Source organism: Argiope bruennichi, chromosome 11 (genome assembly GCF_947563725.1).
Source record: "Argiope bruennichi chromosome 11, qqArgBrue1.1, whole genome shotgun sequence".
NCBI lineage: Eukaryota > Metazoa > Arthropoda > Arachnida > Araneae > Araneidae > Argiope > Argiope bruennichi.
In genome coordinates this window covers 63,840,004-63,859,414 of record NC_079161.1, presented here as the reverse complement: position 1 = coordinate 63,859,414, position 19,411 = coordinate 63,840,004, and the positions used below count along the sequence as shown (strand labels likewise).

The window sequence follows — 19,411 nt, the reverse complement described above, 5'->3', positions numbered from 1 at the left end:
TATGTCAATTTGATAATTTCTTAGTTTTCTTATGAGTGTTTTTTTTTTTTGGTTATTTAGCATTTTTAAGAGGTTAAATTTCATTAGAAATATCATCCGTAATTTTTTTCTATTATGAGGAAATTTATACATAGTGCTTTTAAGTACCACCTTAATTAGTTAGTTCTAACAAATTAAATTTCGCACCGGGGAGATTTTTTTTCTTGTATATTCTTTAATTATCAATATGGCAGCTAAAGAAAAATATATTTATGAAGAAGTTTTCAGTAGTTCATAATGCAGTAGATAAAGGGTTAAGTTATTACTATTATTATTTGGTACTAAGAACTATTAAATTGTGATAATTAATTATTTGCTGTATGATTCTACTAACTTACTAATTCAATTTAATTTGTTGTAGCTTAATGTTGATGACTCATATACTGGTGCTGTTTCAACTGGATTAGAAAACATGGATGTATGTTTGCATTTAATTTAAAGTATTTTAATGTATAATTGAATATAATGTTGTTATCTTGGTTATTTTAAATCATGCCATGTCAATTATATAGATAAAAACATAGCCTTTATAGCTTCAATATTCAGCCATTTATTGATATTATGTTTAAAGAGCAACTGTACTATAAAATGATCATAATCAGTTGCAGAATTGTTTATGGTAGTATAAAGTAATTATTAATCTTTTTAGAGGAGTAGTCTTGGTGCTTATTCACTAGTCACAAGCTTTTATTTCACATAGAATTGATTTCAAAAAACATTATCCTACTTAACATTTGATTTTTGTATGTAAATTAGTTAGGAAAAAGTATTTTTGGAGAATTTCATTTTCAGTACATGAATGAATTATCTATATATCATATTTCTTGCACAATAAATTTTATTAACCGCCATTACTTGGTTGATGATCTGTTTTGTCTTGATTCTTCTTGCAGGAACAATTTAAATTTTATTTTTAAGAGTTACCTTATATATAAATTACCGTGTTTAGTCTTTTTTTTTTTTAATTATTTGATATAATTTTTTTAAATAATTTCAGTACAAATAAACATTTAGTTTAAATAAAAATTAAATTATTTTTATTTAAATAGATAGATACTTATAATATTTTTATTCCAGATGAATCAACTGTAAATTTATATCTTATATTCTTTTCATTTCTTATTGCATTCAATAAGCACCATTTACTAATAACTTATAAATGTTTATTGTAAGTCCATTATATCAATCTATATATTTCATTCATGATTTGTTTACATTTTCCATATCTTATTAATTTATTGTGCTGTTTTTCCATTCGTATAGTTATGTCAATCAACAACAAAATTTGTTTAATTTTTTTTGTTAGGTAAAAGTATTAATTACTTGGAAAAGTACTAACAACAAAATGAAAATTACAACAAAAGCACATTAGTATTTGCATTAAATATTTCATGTAATCAAAGAAAGAAAATGTTCTGAATGTATGGCATCTAATCTTTCAGCTATTTATCGAAAAATAATGAATTAGTCCTATTTTTTTATATTCTTTACTCTTAAATTAGTTTCATATAAAATTAATTAATTCTTCAAATAAATATTGTTTTAAAATTTATTATTATTTAAGTTTTACCTTATAACAAATAAACCTCTTAACATTTTTCTTTCTTTCATAAGATTCTTATTTATTATTATTATTATTATTTGTAACAAATGTGTCTTTCATCTAAGGCATTCTCCTTCAGAATTATTTAATGATATAGTTTTTTAAAAATGCAGATATTAACTAATGCATATTTTGTTCTCTTATGCTTTTTAAATATTAATCTATAACCTGTAATATATCTAATAACCTTTTGAAAGTAATAAATATACTTAAAATGAGACAAAGCATTTTATAGCTGATAATTTCATGTTATAAACTTTTTTTATTATTATTTGCAGAAGTGTAAAATTTTAGAGGAAGATTTTTGTGATGCTGCTCGTATAGACGCTTTGAAGGAGGTAAATAGTTCTTTTTTGGGAATAGAATATTATTATGTTGATTTTTTTAAAAATATTTTGTTGCATTATTTTCTAAATTTCTTAAATAAGTACATATTTTAGGTGTGAAAGTATATTTGGTGCTTCTTTCATTGTGTGTGTGCTCTAAAAATAGAATAGCATTTTTTTCTTTTTAATTAAAGGCTTTTTTTTTTTCCCAAAAAGAAGTAAATAGATAAATAAATTAAAATTTTTTTAAAACAATTTAATAGTCATCACAGTTATCTAATTTAGATAATTTTATATCTGAAATCATATTATAAATTTTTTAAATGTGAGCCAGAAATAGACGCCTTTAATTAAAATTTTTGTCAATAAAAAAATTACTCAAAAACTCTCAATTGTGAATCAAAATTTTTTAAAGATTTATTTTACTTTTTATTAGAAGAAATATTTTAAATATCAATATTTTTTTATTTCCTTTTTGGTACTTGTAATTTAGTATACAAGTTGAATTATAAATTTATTGAAACTCTTCTATTTGATTTATCCTATTTATAAGTGTTTTGTACATACTGTAAATATTTTTAAACTTAAGATACTTAAATATCTGTTAAAAAAATTAAAGCTCTAATATCTGATTGAAAATTTTATTTTATTGTTTTTAATTAGCTATTTTAAAGTTTGCTCTGATGTATAGAGTGGTCATAAAGTTTTCTTCTGTTTATAGGAATATCGAATATAATGCTATATAATTTTTACTGTGGAATGGTATGTTCAAAAATTTTGTTAATCCCACAGATAGCACAGCTAATGCAAAAATAATGATTTTACCTTTGATTGCTATTAAAAGACATCATGGAAAAAAAAGTTAAATATGTTCTGTTGTTCCATAAATTTGTATTTGAATTACTTTTCAATATCAGGTTTGAGGTTATATAAAAGATAGAACAATGTTACAATGTTAGTTGAAAATACAGATACATTCAAAGTTAGGATCACAGATATTGTGACTAAAGTAACAGTCAAAATGCTGATCAATACTCAGAATTGAAATATTGTTTTGACATTCTTTGAGCTACGAAATTCATGATTACTTGCATTGAAATTTCTGACATAAATGAATTTATTAAAAACTTTATTAATATTGAATATATTTTTGAGATAGTAATAGCCCAAATTACAGTAGAATTTTTGCAATAATTTTTTTGTAATCAGAGAAATCCTTTCTCCTCCTTGTATATTAAGATTTCAAATTGCTTCATTTAGAAAAATATTTGTTTTGCACTGTTTGATAATCAGTTTTTTTCGAATTTGAAATGTGTTAGCTTCTCTCATTATTGAGTTCATGCCAGACAGAAAGTTTTTCATAAATCATAATAAATGTAATGTTATATTTTTTCAGTTTTATTTCTCAAAACAATTTATTTATTTATTTTTTTTTTTTTTTCAGATTTCAAAAAATACTGATATTTGCACAGATGAAAAAGATATGGATTCCAACTCCAAAGTGCTGAACAATAATTACTGTTGTGAAGAAAATTGTGTTAAAAGTGACAAGGATTATTTTAATGAACACAGTCTTAAGGATGTGCAAAACTTTGTCACCTTAAAAAATGTTTTCAATCTTTCACCTGATTTTCTTCTGGCTCCGAATGAATCAGTATTAATAGCTGATGAGTTTAATTCAAGTTCTATAAATAGTAATGATTGTTCAGATTTACATTTTTTGGAAAAGATGGATTGCCTTCTGAAAAGTGAAACTACTCCTTTTCATCCAGAAATTGCAAATTTCATTCAGGAGCTGCTTTTGGAAATGGAAGCTCTTTTAAACAGTTTAAAGAGTGGTGTGAATTCTGTAAGTGATCCTGTGGCTTTGTCATATATTACACGTTGCCAAACTATTAGAAAATATCTAGAAAAAATTCTCCTTTTGGAATTTAAAAAGCTAGAGGAGCGTAAAATAGAAAAGCAAAATTTTGAAGAATATACATTTTGCATGAAATCATCTGCTTTAAAACAAGATAAATTAATTCATTCTCTTTTAGAGCAAGTTAATTCATGTGTAAATGAGAACAAAAGCCTTCATGAGCGACTTTGTTTTTTAAAAGACAAATTGCAATCCTTTGGTCTATTAAAACCTGAAGGCAATGATGAGTTTAAAAGCTATTCTGAAATAGTGAACCAGATTTCAGATATTGATGAGATTTTTGAAGACAATATTAATTTGGATAATCATCACAACAATGATATACCAAATAATTATTTGGAATTTTTGCAAATTTTTAAAACTTCATCAGCCAATTTACAAACTCTGAGTATACAGGCTAGAAATTTACAACTATTGTCAGATTCCTCACATAAATTAAATGATAATTTAATATCTAGGGTTCAAGATCAAGAATTTCAAATGAAAGGTATAGCTAAACAATTAGAACAAGCTCACAATCTTCTGGCAGCTATGAAGAAACAGCACCAGAGACTGCAATCTGCAGAAAACATTGTCAAATATGATCTCCAAGAAAAGCGTCGATTTTTAAACAAACTAAAACAGCAGTTGGAGGCAACTCGAGAGAATTGTGATCTTGTTAGAATGAAGAATTCCAAGTCAGAAGCAGAATGGCAAGATTTAAGGAGAGAATTTGTGGAAAGGAATAAACAGACTAGTGAAGAAAGTGATTTTATTGATGACAGAGGTGAAGAAAGTTGTTTTATTGATGATATTGGTGAAGAAAATGTTTTGGTTGATGATAACATTGAAAATAATGGTCTTATTGATCAATGTATAACTGTTGAAAGCTGTGTTGTTGTTAATAATGTTAATGAAAGTGTTCCTAATAAGGAAGTTTCTGTTAGCAACAGTGATACTGAATCAAGATATGAACTGAAAAGGAATCGCCTTCAGCTTTTAGAAGAACAGTGCAAATTACTTTACACTAATTTAAAAAACAAGTCTAATAGAGGGAAAGAACTTGATACACGTCTAGAATCTTGGTGTAAAGCCATTGAAAATTCTCCTATTAAAGCCTCTAAAAAGAATAATTTGTCAGTGATCTTGAATGCTAACAAAGAATATAAAGATGACCCAGATCAAGTTGCAACTGAAAACATAAACATTGATTTTAATAGTGATGTTGATAGCCCATTATCATCACCTGAGATTGAGAGCTTTGACTCAGACAGTTGTTCGTGTATTCAGCATGATTCCAGTACAATTTCAAAAGAATTGTTTTCTTTAGAGTCTTTAAAAACAGATGAGTTGTTATCTTCTAAAATCAATGATTTGGATAGTAATAAGCTTTCTTTTGAACGTGAAGAACAACAGAGTGTTGCTTCTGACCCATTGTCAGTAGAACTTTATGGTAATTGTGACTCCAAAACTGTAGACTGTGTTCAGGACAGTGCTTATTTTGAATCTGTGGACTCACTTGAAAAAAATGAGAAATGCCAATTGGAAAACTGTGATTCTGAAGAGATGTTAACTCAAACAAAAGATAATGGACATATTAGTTCTACTGAAAATTAAAGGTTATATTTTTTTTAAGTATGTATGTATGATTAAGATGTTTTATTTGCTTGATTTTGTACTTTTTTAACGAATAGTTAAAGTTTCTTTTTTCTTTAATAAAAAGTATGACAGCTTTATTAATTTAGATATCTATAAAACACTTTACCATAAAATATTAACTCTTCACCTGAGAAGTTGTTTGCAATTTTCTATATAAATATGTATACATATATGTGAAGATACTTTTTTTATTACATTCAATTTATTATTAGTTATTGATTAAAGCAAACATTAGATGTATTGCTAATAATTATTATCTAAAATACATAAATTTTCAGGGCTGATCAATTGAGATTATTTTCAATTTTTGTCCCTTGTAAATGTATTCATGCATATTTCAATACTTAAAATTTGAAACGATGAATTTCAATTTCAAGAAGTTGATATTTTTTTCTGGTGGTTAAATCTTCTAATGTGTTCGTATAAATTAATTTACAGAAATGTAAGTAGCAAAATTGAAATAAATACCAAAAAGTAGGAGGCATAGGTTTATTTAACTTTTATGAAATGTTTGAAGATTGAAAAGGTGGGAAAACTTTGTAAGCCTTATGGTTTAAGGATATACATTTTGGCTTATATATAGCTCCCAAATTCCTTCCCCATTTATAATAATATCATGAAGGTGATGTTATTTACTGGATTACTAGGTTCAAGAACAAAATCTCGTACCAATAGTGGCTAAATTAACCCAAAAAATGGTAAAATTAATATGTTCTTGTTGTTTTAAATGCATCTCTGCAAAAGAAAAACTATATGCTTATAGATATATCAGCAGTATAAATTATACACATTGGTTTATATAGTTTTTACTGTTACAGAGATGTTTTGATAAGAATAAGTATACTTGTTTTTCTTAGTTTGGTTATCTTCAGTGGTATACTGAGAATATATACTATGTATGTTGGCCTGATGTGGTGTTTTAAATCTATTGTCAGAGATGGAAAGTTTTTTCTTTAAGAAATATAGGAGTGTGATCTTGATTAAATTGTACATTTAGTCATTTTGTCGATCATTCTCTAGATAGATCTGTTCAAAGTTGGAAACTTTGGGAGTTCTGAGATTTAAAAGAGAGGATACTGATACAGAAAATCAGTCTATCATTCCCTAAAAAATCTTATTATATTGAAGGCAGCTGAATTGTATGATGATTAAATTAAAATCTTTTTGTGTAGCATTCAAAATTTTTGAAAGAGAGAGAAAGAAAGAGAAACTTAATTTTTTACTCAAAACTTAGCTGAATGCATTCTTGTATTTATTGAGTGGTATACTGAGTTTTCATAGTTATTTTTATATATAGTTATCACAAATATATAGTTTTATATATAGTTCTACAAAATTTGTAACATCAATTGGCCAGAATTTTATCATAATTTCCTTGCTAATCTAAAGCAATTGATTCTGTTTTAATGTGGAATAGTTTTAATTTCATTTGGAGCACTAATGTAAAATTCCATATTCTTCAATAAACCCAAATTTTGGACATGAAAACTGTCAAATCCAGCCTCCTTATTGTCACTATATTTCATGTCATATCCAATTTGTTTGGTGTAACTTGCTTCTATTTCTATTTGATAGTAAGATTCCAAATGCTTATTTTATTTGAAATTGAGAACAGTTTTTGGAACACTCATATATATAATTAAAAAAAGAAAAGAAAAATTGGACATTTCATATGTAACTACAATGTAAAATCATCTTATTATTCATACAATAGTTCTTGTCTGTTCAAAAATCTGTAATGCTGTGAAAAAATAATACAAAAAAATGTTTTTACGTTTTTCTGCTTATATTTTAATTAAGCTTTCGATAATCCATTTAGGTTTTTTTATTTTGCATGTTTTTTTACTAGTTTATTCTTTTGTTTGGCCTATTCTCAAAGGAGAAGAACCTGTAGGTTTCTATTTATTTTTAAAATTAACAAATCATTGGATATTTTCTCTTCAGATAAGAAGACAAAAATTTTATTTTAATGTTGTTGTCAATAAACAAATAAAACAACTTTAAATATATAATACTACTTGCCATTTCAGCAATATGTAATGAAATTAATTTTTTTAAACAGTTCTAATTTTCCCTCAATATTTGTTTATTTTGAATTTTTAGTGTTTTTAAATTAATTGATCTCTATGCAACTTTTTAGGGTATAAGAAAATGGTTGTTTAATTTGTTGAAAGTGTGATTTTGTTATTTTAAAATTCCTAAAGAAAAGCTGTTATGTATTTTATTTAATTAGTATCAGTCTTGATTTATAAATGTAATAACATTATAATAGCTTTTTTAATATAGAAAATTGCTTTATATACTTTTCTTATTTCCATGTTGAGTTAATATGATTTATTACAAAATTCGATGAAGATTAAAAAATTTTTGAAAAAACATTCTTAATGTGATGCATGGAACTGTGACTGCATTTCTAAAAACTCTTCATAATCTATCTCCATGTGTCTCTATGCTGTTATTTAAAATTATTATAGCATAATCAAACTTGATTATTATGAACTAGAATATGCATATACATGAGTAGTAAATAGATACAAATTATATTTTTGAATGAGAAAATTTTAATTTGAGTAATTCCCATTGCTGAGGTTTTTTTGCCAGCTTGATTTACATCTTGAAGCTAACTTATTCTTTAGTTTCTGAGAAGAGAACTGTAGATGGTTTATGCAATCTTTGTATTTCATCAGATCACATAGAAAAAAAAATTGGATTATTTTCTATAGCCATATTTTATCAATTACAAAAATTCTATGTGGAAATAGGTTCTTTTACAATAAGATTGGGCATTTTATGTGTCAAGGAGTGATTGAACTCTCATTATATTATTCTTCTTGTGGCTGATTCGTTTCTCTCACCTTTCTCCCATAGAAAAACCTGTAGAAAATTATTTAATATTTCATTTTTATTTTGAAAAATGTCAAGTTTTGATAAATTAAAGTGATTTAATTGTTTTGAAAAGGATCCACAAAAATTAGTTGATAATGTGCAATTAGAACTGATGATACGATAAAAAAAATATATTAAAGATTGATTAGTCAAGTGGAAAATTTTTTTCTGCTTTATTATGAATTATAATACTCAAATTTAATGCTTTCTAAATATTTCCTTTGGACTTTATAATGTATATGTGTAAGACATAAATTCTGGATTGTATAAGTTTTTATTTCATAAATTTTTATATTTGTGAAGTTTGTCTTACAGCTGTCATAACTTGTAAATTATTAAAATTTAGTTGACCGTTGATTACAACCTTAAAATTGTAAAAGAAAAAAAAAAAAAAAAAAAACCAGCTTGCATTGCAAAATTGCTGTATTCCTGTATTTTGCAAAATACTATAACATTTTTAATGCATAAATATATATTTTTTTCTTAACTTTCCAATCTATAGAAAACTAATTTAATATTTCTTTTTCAGAGATTTTTAACATCATTCAAATACAGTGCCGAAGGCTTTGAAGAATCTAGAAAAACCTTTACTTTGAATCTTTACTACTTGGAACAAAGTTGAGATAAGAATCTCAAAGAATTCTGTGTGGCGAATGGAGTTATTTTCCCTCCTCTCTTCTCATTCCTTTATTTATGTGAATTCAAATATCTGTGTTTAAGTTGAGCTAATAAGAAATGCAACTACAAGTGCCTTAAACTTAAAAAGATCAAAAAATATTATTGATTTTTTTTATGACAATGAAAATCTTTAGCTACTATTTCCCATACTTTGTTGAAGCACTTTCTAATACCATTGAAATTTTTTTAATTCTCTAACTTAATAAATCAGCATTTTAAAGGTAACCATAAACTCACTTAATAGTCAACAACTATCATGTTCTATTTTTGCAAACTGTTTGTCTTAATTTTATTAAATTAGCATTCTATTTTAAAACTTCACCATGAATCCTCATGCACAAATGGTATTAAGTTCATGACCATTATACTTTAATTTGTGTATTTCATTCTAATTTTTGTTCCATTTGAAATAATTTGAATCCTCTCCAAAACACTTTAAAGTTGATAAACTTTAGTTTGCACAACTTTGTATAAAAATTGAATATAACAAAGATTGATAAAATATCTTAAATAATACGAAGGATTCAATAAAATTAAAAATGAATTGCTTTATTTTTAATTTCAAATTCCTTTTAAAATTGTATACATAAAATTTTTAAAGAATTTTATTAAAGTTGCATCTATTGCATTTGTTTTATAAATTATGCTCAGTTTCCAGGTGCATTTAATTAATTGGCATTGTTCAAATGCATCATTTTTGAGTGAAGACACATCATGTTAAAAATAATTCCTCCCTCTCTCTATTCTCATGTTTGAAAACTTGAATGATCACTTTATGTACTTGCTATCTTTGTGTATGCATATTTAAGTGAGTAATATTTTCTCACATAATTCTATTAAATATATGATCATGAGACATGTTGCTGATGCTCATTTAGAATCCTGATTTAAATTGAAAACACAAGTTACTAAACAGTTATGTTCAATGGTACTCATAAGAGTAACTCTACAATTCAATTAGAGTAATTCTTACCTCAATTTGTCCTTATTTTAATAAAAATATAATAAATATTATTATTTGTTTTAATATTTACTTTGGACTTGCAATATTTAGGAAAATACATTTATAACCAGAATAATTTTTTATCTGTGAAGAAAAACAAATTGTTTGTTTTTTGATCCCATAAATTCATTAACACTTGGACTGTGAGAATAATTAGTATTTTGTAGAATAATAAAGTTTTAGTGGAGAAAGGTCTTAATTCAGAGATTTACATATGTTTCTAGATTTTATTGAAAAAATTCTCATTTGGAAAAAATGAATTAATTTGATATTTCTCAATGAATATTAAAAACATTAATTTGAATGAGATCTTGACAATCTATACAGATAAAAATGAAATACCTAAATAAATATAATGAACAGTTTATATACATTGAAATTCCAATTTACGCAATAAATTTTATACAAATTTTGCTCTCAAATACTGGATATATAAGAAAGTTTTTAGGGAAGATCTCTTAACAATTAATTACAGTGTATTTTTTTTATAATTAAAGACTATAACAGATATAATATTTTACCATATCATTGGTAACACTGGTTTCCTTTTCTATGAAGAAATATTTACTCTGATAATAGATCACTCTGAAGTGGAAAGTTGCATATGATAAAATAATTTTTTATATTATAATAGTTTATATAAATGTATTTTTTACATTATATTTTTAAATGAATTTATTTATATGTGCATAAGCATTCTATTGAATGCTAATTATTTAATCTATTTTTATTTTCTTCATGTGACTTTCATACTATGTAACTATCAATATCTGGTATCATAATTGTGAACTTTAAATGTATTCATTAGGTTATTATTATTGAAATTTTAATAATAATATAGACAGTTTTAATAAGAGCTTCATAACTTTTAATTAAGTGGTTAGCAATTTCCTTCATAAAAGACATAAAAATATTTTCAAATCAAATGGCATGGAACATATTTACTATTTATAAAAATCATGATTCAAATTCTGAACAATCTTTTCTTTATTTTTTTTCTTATACGATACATATGATGAATAATTTAAATACTTTTTTCCCTTTAATAATGAAATCGATGAACTTTGTAATTTGAATGGAATAGCAGGGAGTAGCTATGAATTTTATATCCAAAAAGTTTGAAATCACATGGCATAAAAATAGATTCAATAATGTTTAAATATTTTATTGTTGTTGTCTTTTTTCACTTTTTACTTTCTCTTGCTCCTTGCAAAACCTCTCTTCTTTCTAAAAACGCTTTTTTTCTTACCTACAGTTCATTTCATCAATATTTTATCCTATTTGTCAATTATACTTAGCAACTCATTTGGAGATTCTGTGATTGTTTGATGTAGATATTTAAAATGTGCCGTAAAATGTAGTGAGAATAATTTTTCAAATGACTATTTGTTTTTATTAAAAACAAAAATATTATTTGATGAATTATTTTCTTTATCCATAATTATAAATCTAAAATAAATTTCTAAAAATTGAACTATTCTGTTTATCTGTCATGCAATTTTTACCACTAATTATGTATCTTTATCATCTATTAATAGATCTAAAAAGTTTACTATTTTGTTAAATAAACTTTTGAGGTGTATGATAGTTTTGTTAAAATTACCAGGTACTATTTATTATCATTTGCTATTAATCTGCATTGTAATACTGTTCAATTAGGCACATATATTATTTTGCAGTGCTGATAATTCTATAATTAATTTAGAGAAAGCTATTCTTCAACATCAAGAATTGTCATCCTCAAAAGGTGAGCTTGGTTATACAGTAGTACCTAAAAGTTTGCAGTGGAAAGGATTTGGAAATTGCAGTCTGAGGTGTGTAAAAAATTATATTAAATTTATGAAAATAATAATAATAAACAATAATATTGAAAATATTATATTTTATTTAATGTTCTTAACTTTCACATAGTTCTTGTTTTATCAAATTTTAAAAAAAAGATATCAGCCATAATGTTATGGCTGACTTTGTATTTTATACTTTGTTATTTTACCACTGCAGCAATTAGAGAGTTACAAACATATGTTTCATATACCTGGAGGGGGGAATATTATTTCTAATGCTTTTTAATGGAATCAGATCAAATTTTTTGTTATATTATCTTTTAAGGTTTAATAAAACTTATATTATTTTTCTTGAAACTTTTATATATTAAAGATTGTCTGTGTTTGAAGCTATATTTGTGTACTCAAAATCTATATGCATTTGAATGAAAGTTCATATTTTATATTTAAACTTGTTGTCTTAGAGTCATTAGAAGAATTTGTATGCTGTTTTCATCATTCTGTAGAGATTTTTATGGAAGGTTAAACAAACATCTTGTAAAAATATAATTTGAATGAAATATATTTATTCTCTTTTGTGTATTCTAGACTCTTCTTTCTGTAGTGTAGCTTATCACTAAAAATTGCCTATAAATGCAAGTCATTATTTTTTTTTATTTATACTTTTCAAGTATATTCTTTTTAATTATCATTTTTTAATCTAAATAAAAATACAAATTCATCATATTTTTCTTAAAATATTGCAAAAAAAGCTAACGCTATTATCCCAAAAAATTTAAATTAACAAGTGTTCCGAACACATGAAATTTTTTTATATGTTGTTTTACATCTAAATCATTGATAAAAATATCTTTCTTTATTCAAATTGTATTTGACTTCCAAACCATGATTATTCTTGAGATTCTGAAAATTCTTTTACACTAAAGATACTATCTATGCCAATATCATTTCATTTTAAAAATTTGAATTTGCTCACACAAAATTTTCCTGCAGTTGTATTTCTTTAATGGAATCCTGTTACAAATAATAAAAATATGATAAAATGCAAGATCGAATTTTGCTAAAACATTGAAAAAAACAACAACCCAAATGCTATATTTTTTTTCATGGGAAAAAAATGTTATAAATGCAGACTGATTACAGAAGAATTCCCCAATTGTGAAAAACTATATTTATAAAATAAAAACTTACAATCATGATTAACATTGACTTACAATCATAATAATTGCTTCAAAAATAATATTGTAAATACCATATAAGTTATATGAGAATAATGTAGCTTTTTATATTTCAAAATAAAATTAAGATAATCATTATTATTAAGTTTTAAAAAAAAAACTTTAAAAAAGAAAATGCTATTTATTATGCTATTAATCATTTTTAAATTTTTAAAAATTTTTGTTTTGAGTTCAAAGTTTCACTAAACATCCTTTTTTTTTTTTTTAAAGTTATATATCCAGTGAAAGTAAGTCAGTGCATTTTCCCATTTTCTTAATCAGTTTCTCTTCTGTAGGATTTTATATGAATTAATTTGAAATAAAAAAACATTGATTAAAAATAATATTATTTATTTTTATAATGAAAATTTATTTTTCATCTGAAATAATTCAAATGTCAAAATAATGGACATCAAATTATCTAGAATTTTCCAAAATGCTGTCAAAAATTCAATCAGAAAATTTGAAGACATCATTAATAATACATGAGAGTAGACAAAATCATGATTTAAGAAAGGAAAAAAAGTTTTTGAATTTGAAAGATAATATATCATGCAAATATTTCAGTGGTTGTTATCTAATTTGTGTGCAGCTAGATTTATGAAATCTATTGTAATTTTTATAGTAGTATTTATATCTTTGTTTAAAAAAATTATCACTTACTTTTGAAGAGTATTAAAAATCTTAACAAGTTTTCAAAGCAATAAATAAACAGATAAATACTGAACTTATAAGATGGAAATATTGAGAGCCATTCTAAAAGATGCAAAGTATTAAATTAGGAATTTAATCTAATTGATATGAATTTTCAACATTTTCCTTCTTTGTGATGATGATTACTGTAAGTCATAGATTTCAAATATTTAAAAATTTGTACCACAAAATTAAGATATATATCATAAAAGAATCAAAGTAGTTTATATATTCAAGGAATAAAATATTTAAAATTTATGTTAATTAATTATATTAAATGTAATTTCTGTATTATACTGAATTATGAATAAACCATATTTTATAGTAAATAATGGATAATAATGCACAATAGCAAATATTAAAATTTATTATAATTTAATGTGAAAAATAAGCATATTTTATTTTAATCATTTTTGATATCTCTAGCTTTAACTTCAGATTATAATTGCAGCTGTCCTTAAATTTATTTCAAATTAAAAGCAAGGTTGATTTTATTGAAATAATATAACATTTTGAAAGAAATTATTTTTAAATGTTTTAAGTATGGATGACAATAGAAAAAATATATATGTATCTGAATAATAAAGATTAAAATAAAATGAAAAAAATGTGTTTTAAAACAAGAATGAATATTTATTTAAATCGTTTATTTAAAATTTTTACTTCCAAAAATATTGTAGTTTGCCATTAGTGGTGCAAGTATAATAATTTGGAACTATGCTCTAGCAACATTTGTTTTATTATTTAAATGATGCTTTAGAATGTTCCTTCACCATGGTTTATTAAATGACATACTGAGCTGTTTGTTTGCAGAAATTTAGCCTTTCAAATTTGGAGTTTTTTTTTTTTTTTTTTTTTTTTTTTTTTTTTTGTATATGGAGTAATAACACAACATGTTCCCCCCCCCCCATTAGTTAGACTTATTACTTATAAATACATCATCCTTTTCAATACGATTCCCTTGGTAAACATTTTGCTAACAGCTTTCTTGCATTCAGAGCCTTTCCTCTCCTTTCCCACTCATATTCAACAAATGGGAACATTCTAAAGTAATTCATTGTAAGGGCAACATTCTAAAGTATCATACTCATTTTAAGGGATTTGATTAAGCAGGATATATATCCTGTTTAATTAAATAAAAATAGGAAAGAGGAAGAAATTAGGATGGATTGGGTATTGAGTCTTCCTACTTCATGTCCTACCAATTTTGACTTTTTTTTCTTTTTTTCATTGATGATAAATTTTGGAATGCCTTCATTCTATTGGTGTGTTGCAGAATGATTTTGAATATCCAGCATAATGAGCTCTAAACCAGTACCATCTCTAGGGCAAATTTGCTGCATTATGGAGCCCTGTCTGAGATATCTTATTCATAGATCAGAAATTGTTAAAATGTTGTGATATCTAACCAAATATATTGTGTCTATTCCCAAATCCTTCTCTCCCACACACAAAATGTTATAAAAGACATTTGTGTGTAAATAACATATATTAAAAAAATTATAAATTATTATAACAAAGCTCAGTATGGAGAGTTATGTATTATTTATTTAATCAGTAATTTAAAAAAAGAAAACACTCTTTTGTTTATGCAAAAGAAGATTCTGCAGTTAACATTTCTGAAATTAACCCTTTCTAGGGCTGTGGGAAGTATGCTTCCCACCAAATTGATCAATCTTTGTATGAAATTATGTAGGTTGGCATAAGTTCTGACAAATTTTTTTAGAAAGACAGAAACTTAGATGCTTCACTTCTTTATCTCAAACAAAATGATGCACCTTGATTTGTTACTTAATTATTAATTAACCAAATTAATTAATTAATCAAATTAAATTTATCTATATTATTATAAAATAAGTTAAATGAATCTCTTTTCTTATTCTAATTTCAAGCCTAAAAATATTTTAACATAATATAACTAGAAAAAAGTGCCCTTTTAAAGGGTTAATTTGTAAAAGTTTTTTTTTTTTTACAAATAATTACAGGCGAGTTTCAAATAATTACAGAAACATTATAATTTATTTGTGCTGCCTATAGTAGCAGATTTATATTTACTCTCAGCTCAGTTTGGTCGATATAAATGAAGGGAAAAGTGGTTAGGCAATGATGTGTGTTCTGAGTGCCTTTACTAGACAATTCAAAATTCTGTTTCAGATTTTTAAACTAATTTTTTTTTCCCTCACTTGCAAAGGAAAAGTCATATAAATGTCAAAAAATTCAACTTCAATATTTTCATGAATATTTACATGTTAGATCACCTAGAGTCCAAAAAACTATTAATAGTATAATGATCTATTAACTTGATAATTCAAATGTACTGTGTGCTACACAGATGAAATTTGGTTTGTGATCATATCATCAAAATTGTAGATTTCAGGCAAGAACAGGAAGAATTAAATTTAGCATGATTTTATCATCAGGCTTATTGCATAATATTTTAAACAAAGTCTTTCAAAGAGTTGACTGTTGAAAGTCTTGTCTCTTTATAGATATTTTAATATTATAACAGAGTATTGCAATAAATAAATGAAATTTTATCTGTAAATCGAGTCACCAAAACTGTAGATGTTTATCAAATGTTGGTTCCAAATACAAGTGAAGTAGTCCAAACTGCATTATCAGTTGCCTCCTTTTGGCATTATAAACATGCCATATCATATCAGAATAATTCTACTTAATTTTTTTTTCTCTGTTTTAAATGCTTAGATTTCTAAAACTGGGGAAGGGCTAAAATCGTTTCCAGTTGGGCTATCCTTCTAAGTTTAGCTTTGTATACAGAATATCCATTCTTATTGTAGACCAATAGTTAATTTCTAGAGCATTAAAGACAGATATATAGTTCCAAATCAAAATATGCTTTAAATAGTAAAAAGAATTGCGTTTTGTATTTTTTTTTTTTTTTTGAGGCAATAATGCATTTCTCAAAAATTTACAAAATTGAAATTTTTATGCAATTTTCAGGATTTATCAGTCATATTTAGTAAAATATTTTCGGCACTATAACATTAAAAAAAATTCTGTGGCTATAACTGATCGAGTTATGAAATGAGGAAAACTACTATGACGAATTTTACAGCTAAATACGTGGTCTCGGGAGAGATTTTAAGAAATCGTTTGCAAATTGAAATAATGCTTTTTTTTAACTATACTTTAAAATAAACTTTATATAGAACACTTTTAGCTTTAAATATTATATCTCAGTCAATTTATTCATTAAACAATAAGATTTTTTATTGTGTATTTTAAAGTGTCAATATATATATATATATATATATATATATATATATATATATATATATATATATATATATATATATATATATATATATATATATATATATATATATATGATTGTTAGGATTGCAAGACCATAAAAAAAGTAAAAATTCTTAAAATTTCAGATATATATTCATGGATGTAAACAACATAAAATATAATTCTTTCCGCCATTTAAAATATTTTTTCCAACCAGAATTAATTACATATTTGTAATGGTTTCCAAATTAGCTATTGGATCATAAGAATGGACACTGTATACTATACCAAATACTACATGAAAATAGGAAAATACGAAATTTTTATGGATTTGTATCTAACTCTAAAATATGATAGCAGTATGAAGGCAATAACAGAAATAATCTTTTTAAAAAATAAGAATGTTCCATAAAATATTCTGTTGGATCATATGTGATTGGTTTTCAATCAGAGGGATTAAAAAGTAATTAAACTTAAGGATAATCTTAACATTGTTATTAATAATTCTGATCTGATTTTCCCTTTAATTAATTTTTAAGATTTTGATTTATTTGAATTTGAAATAATCATTATTTTATAATATCCGATTATATGAAAAAAATCTTTCAATATATATATCTATATAAAAAAAAGACCTTGTGTAAGAAGTAAGACTTTGTGTGTAAAAGATTTTTAAAATGATCTTTTTTACTAATATTTTCATTAATTTTTTTTCTAAAAAAGTCAAAATTTTTAATTTACTAGTATTGTTCTTAGCACAGTTTAAAAGAAAATTGTTGAAATCTCTGCTTTAAATGCAATTGGTTGTGAATGGATTAAAAGAATTAAAAAAAAAAAAATTAGGATCTGCATTGACAAAGAAATGTTCTTCAATCTTGCACTGCTTTCCATAAAATGCAAACAAAGAAGTTTAAATTTAAATGAGATTATTAATATATTTGCTGAAAAGAAAAAAAAAATTGTTATATTAATTTTGTTTTTCTTCTATATTTTTATTATTATATTTTAAATTATGTATGTTATTATTGTTAAAGATACATTTTTACACATGTTCCTTTCTTATATTAAAAATTGAAAATTTTATTTACTATGGTCACCTAACCCATATTGGTTAGGTGACCACAGTAAATTAAATTTACTATGCACTAGGTTATTTCTTTTATTCATTAACGTACTTTATTTACAGATTTTCAAATATAGTAATTTTCTATGTAGAAATTTTTATGATAAAAAAGGGGCTAATGGAATTGTGAAATATTTTTGATATGAAAATGAAAAAACTTTTCCTTTCATTTTTTTATTCCAAAATTTACAATGCTTTTGTACATATATAGAAATAACAATTTTGAGCAGTCTCTTTTCGTCAATAATTTTCACTGAGCTGTTTCTTATTTTGAAACAATTTTATGTGTTGTGCTTCAAAATAAGAAGAAAAAAAAAAAAGTTTTGATTCCATCATAATTTAATAATAAACTTCTCAAGATATGAAAATATAATTTCGTTAATCTTTTTTCTGTTAGCATGAAAATGTAATTTCTTCCAAAATTTTTGTAGTAGGGTATGTTTAGTAGTATATGTGGAATACTTTAAATATCTTAAAGATATATTAGAATATATGTAATTCAGCTATAGATCTGAAATTCTAAATATATTCTTCTAACTATTATCCCTTGTATACTACAGAGAGCTACAGTGGACAGATGGCATAGTCTTAGGATATGGATAGGATAGTCGTAGATTTGAAACTCAAACTACCAAAGATCCATCATTTGCATTGGTCTGATTCATTTTAAACTAAACAAATTCAAACGTCCCCTTGCTGGTATGCATGACTCTGACAGATTGCTGATCTTCAACTTCATGTTTATTGACAAGTACATTTATGAGAGAAGGGAAAGTATGAAATAATGAGTTGGCCACAAGGAAATATAATAATTGTAAAAAAATAGAATTATGTTGAATTTGACATTTTTTTACTGCTTAATATTGATACATTTTCTATAGATAGAAGTATAATGTCTCAAAGTATCTAATCGCCACTAAAAATTACTAAAAGCCTTGTTAGCTTCAGAGCATTTGACCATGGTACAAATGGAGCTATATCAAAATAAATCCTCTGTAGTTCAAAACAGTCTCAATAATCTTAACTAATCTAAACTTTCAGTCTCTCTCTATATATTTTTCAATGGTCACTTTGCTGATATTGGTACCTTCCCAGCAAAGCATGAAAAATTATAACCAGGTTTTTTAAGTAGTCATATTTTTACTTGAATGTGATATGAAAGAAATTCTGAATCAAGAATTGTCATATTACTAATATTTTTGTGACCAGATTTCTTTTTAATGCATGACTACTATAATTAAAATA

The 19,411-nt window shown here is 24.6% G+C and overlaps 1 protein-coding gene across 5 annotated transcripts in view; it reads left to right on the top strand.

Annotated features, from left to right (window-relative positions):
- LOC129957050 (uncharacterized) overlaps nucleotides 1-19,411 on the top strand; it is a 31,602-nt gene that overhangs the window by 4,484 nt on the left and 7,707 nt on the right. For 2 of the 5 annotated variants that reach the window (XR_008782725.1, XR_008782724.1), the window contains exons 3-6: nucleotides 401-457; nucleotides 1,921-1,980; nucleotides 3,413-5,487; nucleotides 8,943-11,908. Coding sequence is in view for 2 of the 5 variants with exons in the window: in XM_056069178.1 (XP_055925153.1) it covers nucleotides 401-457; nucleotides 1,921-1,980; nucleotides 3,413-5,485 (2,190 nt within the window). In the remaining 3 variants the exon portion in view is untranslated. Of the gene's footprint in view, nucleotides 1-400; nucleotides 458-1,920; nucleotides 1,981-3,412; nucleotides 5,504-8,942; nucleotides 12,461-18,726; nucleotides 19,401-19,411 lie in introns of those variants that run through there. The other 3 variants (XR_008782723.1, XM_056069178.1, XM_056069177.1) reach the window with 3 other exon arrangements.